The 18,099-nt window shown below is 37.9% G+C and overlaps 1 protein-coding gene across 1 annotated transcript in view; it reads left to right on the forward strand.

Moving 5' to 3' along the window:
* Ir25a (ionotropic receptor 25a) overlaps nucleotides 1–18,099 on the forward strand; it is a 75,308-nt gene that overhangs the window by 49,810 nt on the left and 7,399 nt on the right. Inside the window, exons 7-8 of the mRNA XM_017611514.1 lie at nucleotides 15,832–16,424; nucleotides 16,518–17,033. Coding sequence (XP_017467003.1) covers nucleotides 15,832–16,424; nucleotides 16,518–17,033 — 1,109 coding nt within the window. The remainder of the gene's footprint in view (nucleotides 1–15,831; nucleotides 16,425–16,517; nucleotides 17,034–18,099) is intronic.

An 18,099-nucleotide genomic window follows, 5' to 3' on the forward strand; every position in this document is an offset into this window, starting at 1 on the left:
ATACTTACATCTGAAACTCATGTTGACCTGTGATATTAAAAGTGCTATAACTCCTTTGTTTATTATTTTAGTAATATAGTTTGAAGGCAACATTTTCTTGAATTTTTAAGTACTTTCGTTTGGTAAGGAAAAAAATATACTTTAGGGGGGGTAAAATTTTGTTTCTGCCCTTATCATGCGAACGCGACTTCAAAGCTTAAAAAGACATAAGAACGAAAAGTGAAGCTTCTCAAGACAAAAATAATGACATATCAATTTTAAAAATCGGCCGTCAAATAACCAAGTTACAACGAAAAAACCATTTCGGCTGTATTTCGGAGGGTTAAAAAAAAAAATAAAAATTTTTCCAGAACCCTCTCAACATAATCTTTAAATTTAGGGCGGACATTAGCAACTTTTTTTTTCGACCCAGTCTACTGGTCACTTCACGTGGCACGAACACCTGACTGTGATAGGCGTAAATGACAAGTCCATTTGCCCATCCTGCCTTGAAGAGGATGAGACGGTGGAACACTTTTTGTGCTTCTTGCTTGCTTATTTGTTTGTCATCGAATTTTCTAGATTCGTTCTTTTCTTTATTGTCAGTTTCTGAATTGAAAGGTTGGCGTAAAAAGCTTAGCCTTTTTGTTGTCTTAAGTTTTGTGTTTTAAAAATGTGAGTGATAAATATTTTTCGCCTCACTTTAAAACTCTGACCGATAAAAATAAAAATGATGCCATCAACACAAATAAACTATTTTAAAAATACTCCACGTACAAAGTCTTGAGTGGGCCGAACATTTGATGAGTTTATGGTGAAGATAATGTAAATAACGCCAGGGCTCGAAGTGCTCTTAAAAAATAAAACTCCTCAGAGCAAGGGAGTATTTTGATGGATTTACGAGGTCTATTATTTAAAACCTGCAAGTGTGTAATCACATTATTTTAATAAATAGAAATAAAAAATAATAGAAAGAGATTATTTTAGTTTTATTTTGGCCACTCCGAGTTTAGTTTTTGAATTCACCCGNAAAAATAAAACTCCTCAGAGCAAGGGAGTATTTTGATGGATTTACGAGGTCTATTATTTAAAACCTGCAAGTGTGTAATCACATTATTTTAATAAATAGAAATAAAAAATAATAGAAAGAGATTATTTTAGTTTTATTTTGGCCACTCCGAGTTTAGTTTTTGAATTCACCCGCGATGCAAATTTACATATGTAGTTAGATCTAATTTTCAAATTTCATTTTTTATGAGCTTTGGGAATATTTAAAATTGTATCAGCAGGGGGTCCACCGAAACCAGTAAATTTTTGAAAGAGGTCTACGAGAAAAAAAAATTTGGGAACCTCTATGCGAAAACCTTTTTTTTAAATATTAAGATGTTATGAACTACATAACCGATTCAAAAACTGATAATGTCAAAATGAATACAGTTAATTTAACTTTCAGTTGATGTACATAATTTGTTTTAATCCAAAAATACTAAAAGACGAAAAAAATATTTATTTCTGCACAAAATATCATTTTTTAACAAAATCTGATAGATAACACTGGTTTACAGCAAAAATATTCTATGGATGCCACTATCCAATCCGTGTGTAGAATTTCTCGATGATTCCGAAAATCGAGATAATTTTTTTTTCTATGGATAACTTTTCGAGATATTTGCAGTTTACCGTTACTCCGCTTAAATAAATGGTGCTTTCACTTAACCACGTATATCTTACGAACCAATTGAATAATCGTAATACGAGATACGCGAAATGTTATTTGCTTTCATTCTCCATAAATTGTATATAAATCACACTCTAAAAAGTTTTTGTTTAAATTTGCGCATATTAAGATAGGTAACCAGTTTCCTGTCTTAATGAATGCAAATTTACACACTGCTTGCTTACTTTTACTTATCATATGTGTGGCGTATAACAAATTTCAAATTTGTTTTTTGAGTTTTAAACATTTATTGTTCACATTTTCATAGTTTAAACATAAAATGTTTAAAATTTCCTCTAAAAAAATTTCGTTTAAATTTACGCATATAAAGAGAGGTAACCAGTTTCCTCTCCTAGTGTGTGCAAAATTAAACATTGTCTGTTTACTTTTACATATCAAATTTATCACGTAGCGCACACAAGGGATGGGTTTTGGGGTTAAATTTATTATGATTTAAGAAATTTTGATAGAAAAAAATTTCTTTTCCATTTCTTGTGCGTCATTTTGTAAGAATTTTTCTTTTTTCTTGAGAGCTCTTTAAAGTTTAATTGCGAATGAAAACATTGTCCTAAAAATATGCAATGCATGCTCACTTATTGTTGCTTTTTACGCTTTACAGCATAAAAAGGTTTACCACTGATATGTACTTAAGAAGCATTCGAAGATTTAATTTGCTAACTTGGAATTCGTTCCACCAAAATGAGCTACATGATAAAAATACAAGTTCAGCTAAATTTTCGTTATTCGAAGTATTAAAAAATGAGAAACAAGAAATCGACGAAAATGAATAAAAAAAGTGTAAAACTTTCGTGAAATTATTTAATTTATTTATATTAAAATTCTTTTGTAAAATGTTGTATTACTTTTGAAAGTTGAGTGCATCTTTAACCGTTAATTTTTTCATGATTTACTGATCGGATCTAAATCAAATTACGGGACGACGGTATTATCTTTGCGGTGCAAAGTTATGCGGTGAAATAAATAAAAGAAGTAAAAATACTCCGAAGAACTGACAACCTCCCCTTTTTTGAAGCCGGTTGAAAATGTCTGAGTTCTTTGTACATTTTATGTAAATAAAATGCAATTTATGAAACTTTAAAAAGTTTATTTTTTTAGTTCATTCTGTACATAAAACTTGCATAAATGTATTTTAAACAGCGAATTTTCAGTATTTTCTGATGATATATATTTAGAAGTATAAACTCTTTCCCCCCAAAAATATATTTCTGCGTACGCCCCTGGCACTTAGTATTAATTATTTGTAAAAAATATATTTTCACCTTCAAAATGTTTGTAATTTTAAACATTTAATGTGTATATTTATGTGTATATTTTAAACAACTCATGTTCAAAATCGAATCTTGAACATCTTGTGCGTATACTTGAACAGATTCTGGTTGAAAAATAAACACTTTTCAGTAGTATTTTTACATGCACTTTTTAGAGTGCACTTTTCCATAGTCCTGCTAGTTTCTGAGAAATAAATTAGTCATTTTTGACCCCTCTTGCTTTCGAAGCAAACACTACTACTCAGGTGTACATGGCGTATGACTAACACTCTGCTCATATTTCATCAAAAAATCCTTGCGCATTTTCATTTGACCAAGCATTATTTTCTTATTTATCCATCGATTTTCATCTTCACACAAGTGCAAAGCATTTACACAGAAACTGTTATTTTTTGAATTTATTCCCTGTTAAAGTTTGAATTTTTTGCATTTTACCATAAAAAACAAAACAAAAAAATCTAGCATGATTAATTAATTTCTCGGAAACTGACAGGGCTATAGAAAAATGATGTATATACGATATATGGAAGATTTTATTTGCTTTCATTTGCCGTCTCTGGCATTACGATTATTTAATTGGTTCGTAAGATATATGTACGTGATTAACTCTTCTTCTCTCACTCTTTTTTTTTTAAGCAGAATAACGGCAAATGGCAAATATCTCAAAAATGTATTCAAAAAATTAACTCGATTTTCGGAATCAGTGAGCGATTCTACATACAAATTGGATAGTAGTGTCTAGAGAACAAAATCAAAATTAAAATTTGTGATCCAGTGTAATTAATGCAAAAGAAATTTATATTTTTAAGAAAGTGCAAGTTAGTACCTACCTTTAATTTGATGTACATATTTTATTATGATTTGCTGTTGAGTTTAAAGAACTTGGTGTTAATTTAGTGATAGTCAACTTCTTGTTCTGTGCAAATATCCCACGATATAACACATTTTCTGCGTTTTGCTCCGCGTCTGGCACCAGCGCCATTGTTGACTGCGAAAAATCAGCTGTTTATGGTTACGATACCTATAATCGATGAAAGTTAATGTGGTTACGGTTATGGCAATGGTTATGGCTATGGCTTTTCAAATTTAAAAAATTAGAGGTTAAATAAAAGACCTTGGCCTGTCGATGTCCGATAAAGTTTTATTTTTTGAATTTAAAACTTTCTTATCGATACAGGGAGATTTGAAATTTTATGGAATTAAAAACATACGCTATATGAGACCTCCCTTAACTCAGAAACGGCTATAACTCTGACTGACACTTGGAATATTTTTTAGGGTCTTGAAATTCAATTTTGGGCGTTTTAATGCCATGCGGGTTAACTAGTTTGTTAGTGAAAAAAGGAGTTTACGTATTTCTGAAAGTCACCGTTATGTAGGAAGTGGGTGTAATTTTATTCCGATTTCCAAAATTTTCAACAAATTGCTTTTCTGTGCCAAGAGCATTATCTCCGCTGAGTTTGGTTGATAAATCGGTTACCGAAATTCACATACAACCTACATATACATATATGTAATCAGAAGTGAGCAATAATCTGATTTACTGCTACTAAGATATCGAATTTTTCGTATTTCTGTAAATTACCGTTATATGGGAGGCGGGCGTGGTTATTGCCCGATTTCAAAAAATTTTCAACAGGATTCGCAGTGAGACTCTAAGCAGTGTTCGTGCCAAGTTTGGTGGGGGTTGGTTGAGCGCCTACTGAGAAACAGCATTTTTTTATAAGTGGGCGGTACCACGCCCATTTTCAAAAAACGTCATAACTGTCTTTTTCAGGCCAAAATTCTATTTCACTTTCAAACCTTCAACAAGTTGGATCCAGTATTTACGGAAATATCGTAGTTTTTGCATTCTTCGAAAATACCGCTATATGGAAGGTGAGCTTGGTTAGCGTAAAATTTCGCCTGTATTCAATACCAACACTTACAAATTTCGTTGATATATTTCAATTTTTGTTAGAGTATCGTGTACACGGACGGATGAACTGACATGGCAAAATCGGCTTCTCTTTTACATCACGGTGCACACTGCGGCCAAAATCCAAAAGTGCGGCCAAAATTCGAAGCTTTGAAATAATGATTCGAAATTCCGTACCAAGGGGTTTTCGGGGTCACTAATTACTAATCCGCTGTCAGAATAGCAAAATTCAAAATATCGGATCCAGTATGGCGTGTGGTAAATTTCGAGCTTTTTAATTAGATTTCTTAGAAGTATTTTGTGTATGCAGTTATATAGCCCATTCAATTTTAGTCCAAGTTTGAAGCAGCTAGGACTTACCGTTGATTTTTGACAATTTTTTTTTTTTTGTTGACGGTGCCAGTCATTTTCTTCCACACGAAGTATGTATATTCGATGATATGAAGAAAATTAGTAACACCTTCAACATAAGAAATTTCAAAAATCATCCGTAAGTCTCCAGCTACTTTATTATACTTAAGTTAAATGGGCTACAAAACTGCATACTGCATCAAAATCTTTCTGTGAAATCGAATTAAAAAGCTAGACATTTTTACATACAGGTGAAACTAATTTGTATAAGCGGTTAAAAAAAAAATAAGGAGCAGAGATGATCACCTGAATTTTGCTTTATTCTGTAGCTAATACGGCTACGTAAACTCTAATAGGTTTAAAAGCAGCATTCGACATCGTTTTGTTACTGTTGCATTTAACAACTCAAATTTTGTTTAAAAATAAACGAAATACCTTTACATTTTTATTTCTTAAAAATTTCAGTTACTGTATTAGTTTTCACAAAGTTTTTAACGTATTTTACTAACCTTCAGACGTAAAATCCATTTGGTTTTGTTTGATTTCCTATTCTCTAACAACTTTTATACCTTAATAACTTTTCCCTTTTTATTACAACAATGTTGTGCTTGGGAGAAGGTCACACTACAAATGAATATAAAGAGAGGACTTAGGGTACAGGTCGTTACAGTGAACAGTTTCGCTTCTTAAGTGATCCCTTTAGCCAACTCAATGTCAAAAAAAGCCTATCTAGAAACTTTATTTTCTCGAATTATGGCCGCACTTTGCGGTGGTTCAAAACAAAGAGCCTTTAATGTTAAGATCTCACCCTATTTTTTGTTAAAAAAATGGACAGAAGATGATTTCTGTCTGTGAAAACAGTTGAAACCATGATACAAAAATTTAAAGGTAGTTGCACTTCTTCTTCTTATTCGCCATCGCTCCAATTTGACGTAAACTGTGCTTTTGACATTTTCTTTTAAATTGAAGCTGCCTTATTCCTTGAAGAAACTAACAAAGTGGTTTTTACTTGAAAAAAATATTTAAAAAAATTATTTAAAACAATATATTTTGAGCATCATTTAGCAAGCTTTTAGTGAAGAAACTAACAGATTGGTTTTTGCTTAAAAAAAAATATTAAAAAAAATTATTTAAAACAAGCATAAATAAATAAATAAATAAATATATTTTATAGCAAGCTTTTAGAGATATAAAACGGAAGGCAATTAAAATATTCGTTTTACAGTATAATGCACATAGAGAATCTGTTTGTTTATGAAATTTTTTTTCGTCATTATTTAGTACAATTAGCTGGATATTTCGGGATTACCACGTGCATGGTAACTTCACAAAGGTGTTGTTTGATTGTTGAAACCACTTTTCGGCAGAAAATTTTCAGCCTCGGAACGGATGTGCCCAACCGAAGCGAAACGCCTATAACTCTATAAACTCTAACAAGGAGCTCTAAAGCCCTTCGTACACAAGGCTACGCAAATCTTCTATACAAATGCTCTATACCTACATCGGGAGCATCTTGTAGCGTACACACGAAGACTCGAGTTTTTATTTGTCCTCAAGTGAAATCTCGAAACTCGCGATCTCTCGCGGCAACGTAGCGACGATCCCGTCCGGCAGGTAGCACGCAACTAGGGACACGAATTTCGATACGATACGATACCATATCGATACTTTTGGCATGCGATACCGATATCATAAACTCACATTACAAAGATAATGTTATTAACAATTTTTCCCGATATAAATTGGGCTTTAAAGAGCAGAAATTTGTAATATAGTCAGGATTGCATATGGTGGAATTTGACCCCGCGACCTCGGTGTTTTAAGTCAACGCATCAATCTCTACGTGCTGTTACACAATATGTTAGTGTTTGACCGAGATTCTCCTCCGATTTGTCGCGCGCGCGCTCTGATGTTGTGGCACAGTTTTATGTCGACTCTGAACGGCGATTTTGTTTTAATGGGAAGCTGTTTTTCATTTTCAAGCTTTGCGCACTGCTAACCATTACACTACAGCGGCCTATATACGAGACATATTTTTAGATAAATTTTTTGGATTTTGGTATCGATATTTGGAATATCGAGTCTTTTTATTCCGATATTAATGGGTACCCGATATTTTTATAGCGATACTTTAAATGAGTACCATGTCGATACTTTCTGTTCGATATCGTGTCCCTACACGCAACTGGTATCGGCGACGAATGAACAAAATGTCGTCGACGTGTGCTTGCGTACGAAACTCTATGAATTTGTAATGCGTAATCGCTTATAGTGCTCTTACACGATATGTATTTGCACATGAAAATGCTACTTTTCTGGTGCGTTCTAATATATGGTACATACGAGTAGATACAAAAAGTAGCATTTACATATGCAAAAACATATCATGTAAGAGCGCTGTTAGAGACTAAAAACGTCGGGTATCGAAGATTTGCGTAGCCTTATGTACGAAGGGCCTAAGAATTAGGAAATTTTTTTACCTCCCTCTACATGACTATATCATGCGTTATCACAAATAAGTTTATGCTTTAATGGTGCTTTCATTGAAGGTAAGCTACTTTTTAACCATTCCATTGTTCATATTTGCACTGAAAAGGATCCTAATTAAAGCAACATCCTAATGTCTAAATTTCTTTCAGATATAATAATACTTCATGTAACACTGCAGATAATGCCAAATTTTTTTGCGGTAAGGTCCCAGCCAGCAAAATCATCGTGAACGACCTCGTAACAGGATATTTTCTCGAAGAAAAACCGACTAAAAAGTCGTTTATGATAGCCGTTTACGATTCGTTTTCGAGTACTTTTTCGCTTGAATAGCGGCTATGAACAGTCGTAAACGAATCGAAAAAGCATTCGTATGCGAATATTATATATTATAAAATATTGTGGTTCAAGAATAATTTTCTTGTACAACAAATTCCTACAACCCTCTTTCTTTAATTTTTTTTTTTGTTTTATCGTACACGAGCCTTTCTCTAACTTTTCGCCGATCGAGAATCCCTCGTAAAACATAATGTTCGTAAATGTACGTTTTCTTGCTGGCTGGGGTACTTTAAGGTATTTTAAATCAATACACACTTATTAACAGCTCTGCTAATACAATGAAATAAGTAAATTTACCTTGCGTGTTATTAGTTTTTAATCCATAAAAAATTCATTAATTTCAATTGAAACCACCTTCATTTTTTATATCATGGTTGAAACTAATTTCCGGAATTAAAGAACTTGGAGCAATTTTTACGTTCTTTGGCAAATTACGCTCTTTTTGCCATAACTTTTACTGTGATTCGCCCACTTACATAGGTTATTTATGGAACCAATTTATATTTTAAATTGCCTTGTTATTGTGTTTGGAACTATGCTCAAAGTTTCAAGTGTCCAGCTTATCGGGAAGTTAGTTCAAAATTTATTAGAAATTTCGGCAGGATGAGTAAGTAAAATGAAAGCTTTTAAAATTGGCTCTCTCGATGCTAACCACCTCTTCATATGTCCCCTTCAACCTACCAAGGAACAGCGCGTTTCTTGAGCCTGCCTTTGGAGGAGCCTGAAGCCAATATCTACCTACTTAATGAGCACACTGATTTAGGTAAGATTCGATTAAGTACTACAACAACAACAACAACAAGAAAATGTTTGACATTTTTAATTGTATGAAATTGTGGCAAGCGATATCTTCGAACCACCCTCCTGCCGCTATAACGAATCGCTTTGAGCAGTCTTTGTGAACCACCCTCATACATAAATACATATGTATGTATGCACGTACATATGTACTCACAACCTTTGCTGAGAGTTACTACTTGTGGATTCTTCTTTCTAGATATGTATAATGCATATACTATGTGCAGTTTGGCAAAATAACGCGTGATTCTATTTAAATAACCGCTACCCATTTAATGTTTAGAATACGTACATACATTGTACATATATATGTATATGATATTTGCTCACCTAGGTAGAGCAGATCTGCTTACGGCTTAATAATTTTACTTGCGAACCTAAATTGAAGTCAACCGGACGTTATATTCTTGTACATAAAATCTGGTGCCTCCTGTGAGGAAGTTTACATTTTTATCATGTCATCTTTAAATATTCGAACATCTGCTCGAGCATCCATCGCGCGTGTTCTTGGTACGGTGCAGGCGGCAGATTTTTCACCTGACCTGGTGGAAGTGGACTACACTAGTCAAATACTGCAGCAATATTGGGACCGTTTTGTGGAACACCACTATAACCTCGTTGCCGCATAATTGCCTACTGAGGTACAAGCGCATGATGAGCTGTTCGCAGAGACGGAGGAGATGTTCACAAAGGCTTGTCTTCGCCTGCGCCGAATGCGTTCTCATCTGAGACCCGAGCGAGTTCCGAAGTAGCTTCTACCCATCATCGCACATGCGATTTGAGGTTAGAACTCATTTTCATACCAGAATTTGATCGCCAACTTTCGAATTGGCTGGTGTTTAAGGACATGTACGAGAGCCTTGTGGATGACCGTAGTGACCTCGATCCGACATACAAACTCGGTAAGTTGCGCCAATACGTAAAGGCTTAAAAGGTTCCCATGATTGGCAGACTGTACACTTAACACTTAACGCTTAAACGCCGTTATGATAACCCTATGTTACTGCCGCAAGTTCACATACAGCGCATATTGGACTTGCCTAACAATCCAGCTGACACATCAAAGATCTTGCGTGATATTATTGATTGTTTGAGCAATAGTTACCGAGCTCTGTCCGTCATGAAATTGCCAGTCCATCAGTGGGACGCTATCGTGGTTCCGGTTCAGTTACCGAAACTGCCGGATGCTACCAAGAATGAGTGGGGTATGAGTTTGCGCACTACCGAGATTCCAAAGCTTGGGGACCTACTGTTGTTTTTGAAGCGCCGTGCGAAGAATATGCTTATCACAGCTAACATTCGTGATGATACAGTAATATCTCGTCGCACTCCCCAACGTTCAGCGAAGATTCATTTGGGCAAACCAACAGCATTAACTTGCCAATGTTGCCAACAGACCCTGTTTAAGCGACTTATGCATTTCCCGCATAAACAAAGAACAGCGAACACCCACACGCATTTATATTGCATTCCCGCATAAACCAAGTGCAGCGAACACACACACGCACTTGTGTTTAAAAGTATTTCGCTCGTTCTTAATTGGGTATGCATTTTNATTAATATATATGGTCACCTTTAAACCTGGTCTCCCGCTCTCCCTCAGCTAAACAGACCCATCGATTGAACAAATGTCAACGTTTTCGCAATGTATCAGTACATGACCGTTAGGTGACAGTAAACCAATAGGACTTTGCTTTAACTGCTTGCAACTAGGGCACGGGTCTACTGACTGCCCCTCAGGACTATGCACCATGTGTCAACGCAAGCACAACACCCTACTTTGCCGCGATGGAGATAAAGGGACTACGAATACTACTGGTATTACTTCACCTGCAGAAGGACCAGCAATCCCTCCAGCGAAAGTGACAGCTCCCGCTAACACACCCCCTCATTCATTGCCACGGAGTCAATGATTAACCGACAAGGCTCAGTCATTCCTCATCCATGGGGATCGCGTCGTGTTGCTCGCTACAGCCAATGTACGGCTAACTGATTACCATGGGAATCGACATTACTGTCGGACGCTGTGTGATATGGGATCTCAGGTTAGTCTTGCAACTGAGTCAATGTTTAAGAAGCTGAATTTACGTAGGCGACGCTGCGAGGTGCTGGTGGAGGGCATTGAAAAGCTCCGTCAGCTTACACCAAGGGCATAGCTACCATAAGGTTGCATTCTACGGTCAACGAAGACCTGGAGATCAATTTAGATGTATACATCTTGCGTACAATTACGTCTACCACGCCGTTAACGTCAATTGATGCCAGTTCTTGGAACCATATAAAAGGGTTAGACTTGCCGATCCCACATTTGGAACATCTGGATGTATAGATCTGCTTCTAGGTGCTGATACTTGGAGCGCAATTATCCAGGACGGGGTAGTTGCGGGTAATACAAACCAGCCGTGCGCGCTGCAGACTCGCCTCGGTTGGATCGTGTTCGGTCAGACAACGACCAATACTCAGAACACAACCGCGCATGCATATGTATACAGCTTATAAATGCGATGAACAACGGCTAGATGTTTTGTTGCAGAAGGTTTGGGAGGAGGAAGAAGCATCCTCAGAGATACGAATCCCTGCAGAGGACGAGTGTGAACGCATCTTCATGAACACAGTCACGCGGAGGCCAGACGGGCAATATAGTTTTCAAATTCCATTTCGTCGTGACGCCCCGGCACTTGGGAATTCTAGCAGCGCTCCGCCAATTTCTTCAGTTCGAATGCAAGTTGGCAAGCAATCAGCAGCTCCGTGAGAAATATGTGGAATTTATGCAAGATTACCAGGCACTGGTTCACATACAAGCGATTGGGGATTCTGATATTGATGAGTCACAATGCTACTTCATCCCTCACCATGTTGTGCTGACGAAGTTTCGGGTATTGTTCAACGCCTTGACCAAATCGAGCAACGGGGTATCGCTGAACGATACAGAATTTGCCGGTCATCAACTCCACGACAACATTGTTGACATTCTACAACGGTTCTGTCGATTCGCTGTAGCGATTACGGGTGACATCAAGAAGATGTTTCGACAAAATGAAGTAGACCTTAGACATCGCGTTTGGCAGCAGATTCTCTGGAGGGAGTCTCCTAACGATCCCCTTCGCACCTATCAGCTGAGCACTGTTACTTATGGGATGCCTTGCAGCCCATCTAACGCTGTTCGTGCGTTGAAACAGTGTGCGATCGATAACCACGGAATAATTACTGATGCTTGCCGGGCAGCTGTGGCACGAAATAGTATCGCTCACAATTTCTACGTAGATGACTACTTGGATAGCGTAGATGATGCAAACGAAGCATTGACTCGTCGCGATGTGTATGATATTCTGATTAAAGGCAAATTCGAGGTATGTGAGTGGAACTCCAACAGTGCGGAAGTCTTGAAGGCTCTTAATGGCTTCGTGGTGTCTACCTCAGAAATGGATTTGGGTTAGTGTCATACTAAGGTTTTAGGACTACAGTGGGACCCAATACATGACGAACTGTTGTATAAGGTGCGATTAGATCAAGACCAAGTAACGCTTGTTAAGTGTTCCGTGCTGAGCGAAGTCACGCGGTTATACGATCCGATTGGAATGTTGGCTTTAATTGTGGTATCCGCGAAAATATTCATAGAAGAACTGTGTAAGGCCAATATATGTTGGGACACCCACTGCCAGCTGACTTGAAGGAACGGTGGATTATATTTCGAAATGGACTAGTCGAAGTAGGTCGAATTCGCATACCCCGCTGACTTGGCATGCACCGTACTGGCACTGTGACGCTGCAGGGATTTTGCAGTAAAGCCTGCGGTGATTTACGTGAGAAGTGAAACCTTGGGCGGAGAGGTCCGAGTTGCCCTGGTTGCAGCTAAAGCTAAGGTCGCACCGTTAAAACATATTACCATACCCCGAATAGAGCTGAGGCCAGTTCACCTCCTGGTGGCTACATTAGAAAATGTTCTTAAAATTCCACATCTCGAGAATATACAATATACCCTTTGGAGTGACGCGGCTATCGTCCTTCACTGGATACGCAAGCAACCATCAACATTAAAGCCATTTGTTGCAAATTGTGTGGCGTTCATTCAGGAAAACTCCAAGGTGAACTGCTGGAACCATATACGCTCAGAATCGAATCGTGCGGATTCTGCAAGCCGAGGAGTGGCTCCAGCCGTTCTGGAGAGACATGCCCTTTGGTGGTCTGGGCCGTCATGTATTCGTCAGACACCTACCTGCGTAACAACGATGCCCGAGCTGACAACAGTAGAAGAACAAGTGGTCCTGGCTGAAGGTCGCGGGCCTCATATTCTACTTGATGTGGGGTCGAAAACACCATTTATAATGACTTCATACGACAATCAACGAATACCCCTAGTGGAAAAATGCAGCCAATTGAGTCGACTATTGAACATCATGGTGCGCATTCGCAGAATTCGGCCAATCTTCCAGGGTCATCGAAACGATGTGTTGACTGCAGACAAACTACGTTGGACCCTTCGCATGCATATAAAACAGTCCCAAGGTAACGTATTCCTTACCGAAATTAATTCTCTCGAATCTCGTTCCAGCGTACATTCATCAAGCAAGCTCCTCCCTTTGAATACCCTTTCTGGATGAAGATCGAATCCTCCGGGTAGGGGGATGCCTGGAACTTGCGCAACTTCTATATGACCAGCGATATTCGATGATTCTTCCGAAGAATGGTCCGCTGACGAAACTACTCGTTGCGGACGCCCATGAAGTCTATATGCATGATGGATACAGCAGATGCTTCAGTACCTTCGCCATGAAGTTTAGATTTTACATGCGTGAGTAAGTAAGTACGCGCAGCAACACGTAGCCAAGTTAGGCACGCGTTGGCATTTTATCCCACCATCTGCACCCGATCACGGTGAACTTTGGGAAGCTGCCGCTCGTTAAGCGAAGAAACATTTATATCGAGTTCTAGGTAGGCAGACCTTGCGATTTAACGAACTCAGCACGCTTTTAGTACGTATTGAGGCATGCTTGAACTTTCGACCGCTTGTTGCGTTACATGATGATCCAGAAGGCGGGCTAGCTATCACGCCGGGTGTTTTTTTAGTAGGTCGACCGCTGATTTCACGACCAGAGCCTGTTATACCTGACGTGCCAGACAATCGTCTTCAATACTGAGGGCGTTCTCAGCATATGTACGAACATTTTTGGAATCGCTGGCAGCACGAGTATCTGATGTCTTTGCAGTCACGGAATAAGTGGACACGCTCAGAACCCAATCTCCGCTGTGATGATGTTGTGCTAATCCTCAACGAAAACTTGCCGCCTGCCCATTGGCGCATTGGACGTATAACCGCTGTCCATCCAGGCAGTTATGGCCTCGTTCGAGTTGTTACAGTGGAATACAACAGCGGTCAGAAAACGCCGGATGGACATCTCATCAAACACACTTGTCAGCGGCCTGTTCAGATGGACGGCTTACTAGATCCGATGAAGATATACTGAACCAAGCAATATCTTCGAACCACCCTCCTGCCGCTACAATGAATCGCTTTGAGCAGTCTGTGCGAACCACCCTCATACAGAAATATGTATGCACGTACATATGTATGTGCTCACAATCTTTGCTGAGAGTTACTGCTTGTGGACACGGTTGCCACTTACTAGTTTTTTGTGTACCAAAACGTGTACCAAAATGCAAAAAAATTACCAAAATAGGTTTAAGCTATAGATTTAATTATTCAAATATTTTAAAAATATACATTGCTCATACATATATGTAGCTTTCGTACTCCTACCTTGTCGAAAACACCATCAACGAAAATGAGTTACTCTTTAGAAATTATTACCTTGTAGGGCTACTGGAAGGATACTTTCGGTAACAGTTTGTCTGTGAGTTTAACGAGAGATCCTCACAGATTGGTTTTAAAACTATCAAGAACCCTTGAAGGTCCGGCTTCCTATGCTCATCAAGTTGCTGAGATACAAACCGCTTCAGAAAGCCTCATTGTCAATTAGTATAGTATGTGATGATTACAGTGCTTCCGTAGGGAAGGTGCGTATGGCTCCTAAATATAATGGTTACGCAGACAGATCGCTGCTTAACTTTTAGCCTCCTGGACTGTACTTAGTAATCGGTTTTGTGACTGTATTGAATGCCCAAAACGTCAATGCCTCTGAGAGCCTAGCTATGAGATAAGACTTTCAGTTGACCCCTGTCAGACTCCCTGCAATCTAGAGGCAATGTTGTCTTCATTGTAGCCCACCACGAAGACGAGTAGCTTACGTAAAATCCTTTGCTTTTCCAGGATCGCATGCCTGACGTCTCTTTGTTCTGCTATTATAGTTCTGGATTCAACATGCTTATGTTCCATGCAGTTATTACATTAGGAATATCTTCATGGCTTGTCATGGCCTTGGATTTTGCATGCATGTCAAGGAACCCGTAAAGGGCTATTTGCTTATACAGCAATACCTTTTCAATTACCTGAGTGAGACAATGTTTTGCAGTAAAAGCAGATTTGCCTGATTGATATGGTCATTGGCTTTACCTAAAGGTTTGAACTTTAAATAGGTATAAATATGAGGTAAGTAATCATTTTCTCATTTTGATTAAAAACTGTACCAATTCTGAAAGTTGCATACCTGCGTACCAAACAGAAAAAAGTGTACCATAAATGGTACATTTCGGCCAAAACGGCTACCGTGCATGTGGATTCTTCTTTCTAGATATGTGCATACATACGTATATATAATGCATATATGTGCAGTTTGGCAAAATAACGCGTGACTCTATTTGAATTACCGCTACCCATTTAATGTTTAGAATACGTACATACATTGTACATATACATATATGTATATGATATTTGTTCGCCTAGGTAGAGCAGATCTGCTTGCGGCTTAATAGATTTACTTGCGAACCTAAATTAAAGTCAAGCGGACGTTTTATTCTTGTATATTAATCATAATCTTGCATTTCTTATCCAACAGCAAGCTCCATTTATTATCAAAGATGAGACAGCTCCAAAGGGTTACAAGGGCTACTGTATAGATTTAATAAACGAGATCGCTGATATTGTACATTTTGACTACACCATCCAGGAGGTTGAAGACGGAAAATTTGGCAATATGGATGAGAAGGGAGAATGGAATGGAATTGTGAAAAAATTGATGGATAAACAAGCGGATATTGGATTGGGCTCTATGCATGTAATGGCTGAGCGTGAAATAGTTATTGATTTTACGGTACCCTACTACGATTTGGTAGGCATTACCATCATGATGCAGAGGCCACAAGTCCCAAGTTCCTTATTCAAGTTCCTGACGGTGCTTGAGACGAACGTTTGGCTATGTATTTTGGCTGCTTACTTCTTCACTAGTTTTTTAATGTGGATCTTCGACCGATGGAGTCCTTACAGTTATCAGAACAATCGTGAAAAATATAAAGATGATGACGAGAAACGAGAATTTAACCTAAAGGAATGTCTTTGGTTTTGCATGACATCACTGACACCACAAGGAGGCGGCGAGGCGCCGAAAAACCTTTCTGGCCGTTTAGTGGCAGCAACATGGTGGCTTTTCGGGTACGTATGTGTATTAGACTTAATATATAAATAAATCTATTATAATTTTTTAAACACCCGTTGCACGAATTGATTAATTTTCAAAACAAAAAGCTTCATTATAATCGCTTCTTACACGGCTAACTTGGCTGCTTTTTTGACTGTATCACGTCTCGACACACCTGTGGAGTCTCTGGATGACCTTGCCAAGCAATACAAAATTTTATATGCACCGATAAACGGTTCTTCAGCAATGACATATTTTCAGCGCATGGCAAATATTGAGCAACGTTTCTATGAAATATGGAAAGACTTATCTTTGAACGATTCACTTTCACCACTGGAGCGCTCGAAGCTTGCAGTCTGGGATTACCCAGTTAGCGATAAATATACCAAAATGTGGCAAGCTATGCAAGAAGCACAATTGCCAGCAACCCTGGAAGAGGCGGTAGAACGAGTTCGAAGTTCTACATCAGCTACGGGTTTCGCCTTTCTCGGTGATGCTACAGATATTCGATATCTGGTTATGACAAATTGCGATCTCCAAATTGTGGGCGAAGAGTTTTCACGCAAACCTTATGCCATCGCAGTTCAACAAGGTTCCCATCTAAAGGACCAATTCAACAATGCGTAAGTGACGTATTTTATGAACTATCTTATATACATATGTATATAAGTACATATGCATATCTTATTTATTAAAAGACTATAATAATGCCAGATTCACAATTTAAACTGTAAAATACAGTTTTTTAGACAAGCTTACAGTTGTTTAAATTTCCACCTAAATAGTAGAGGTGTCAAACTATCGATGGTACTATCGATATATCGATAGTTTTATTTTTTTGCCCCTATCGATGAGTAGTGATAGTTTTTCTCAAAAAAGGTTTAACTATCGATAGGACTAGTTGACTATAGATAGTTTAAAACCTCTAGCACAGCCGATTTTATTTATAATGTCTCCATGTAGCTGCGCGTCAGTTTTTTAAGTTTGTCATGTTTTTATTATAAGTGATACTTTCATTGTGATTCCTCCTTTAATGGCCGTTTTCTCAAGCAACCTTTAATTGAAAAGCTCCCTTTATATTTAAACGTTGCTTCAAACCATAAGGCTATGTCTGAAGTAAAGCATTTCTATTATCGGTGTTTGACGTTTGTATGTTTCTTGGTTGTAAACAAATCAAAAAATTATATTACGAAATTTAAACAAAATATATCATATTTGAAAATTTATAATAAGCAACAATTAAACAAGGCAACAGTGATTTTGTTGCGGCAAATGATAAAGCTGTTTTTGATAGACTTTTTTATGCTGATTACGAGTCCGTAAGCATAAAGTTTCCATCAGCTCCAGATTTTGAGAAAAACGAGGTCAAAGGGTCAAAACATCGCGTTTTTTGCAAAATCTTAGAAGGTCTATCACAAAAAACAAAAGGTAATAGAACCTTTAACTGGGGCTTAAAATAAAGCTACAACTCTCGGCTACTATCCCTGCACCTTGACCTGATGGTCACTAAAAATCATTTATTGAACAATATAACAAGTAAGAAAGTCTAAGTTCGGGCGGAGCCGAACATTAAATACCCGGCGCAAGTATTAAATATATGTTTTCCACCTTTCCGAAAGCTACCGCTACATGATAAGCCGGGGTGTATACATTTTAAGTAAATTAGCGTCCTTAAATTTCGAAATATTG

Source organism: Rhagoletis zephyria, unplaced genomic scaffold (assembly GCF_001687245.7).
Source record: "Rhagoletis zephyria isolate East Lansing unplaced genomic scaffold, Rhagoletis_zephyria_1.1 Rzeph_scaffold_00416, whole genome shotgun sequence".
In the NCBI taxonomy this organism is placed as follows: Eukaryota; Metazoa; Arthropoda; class Insecta; order Diptera; family Tephritidae; genus Rhagoletis; species Rhagoletis zephyria.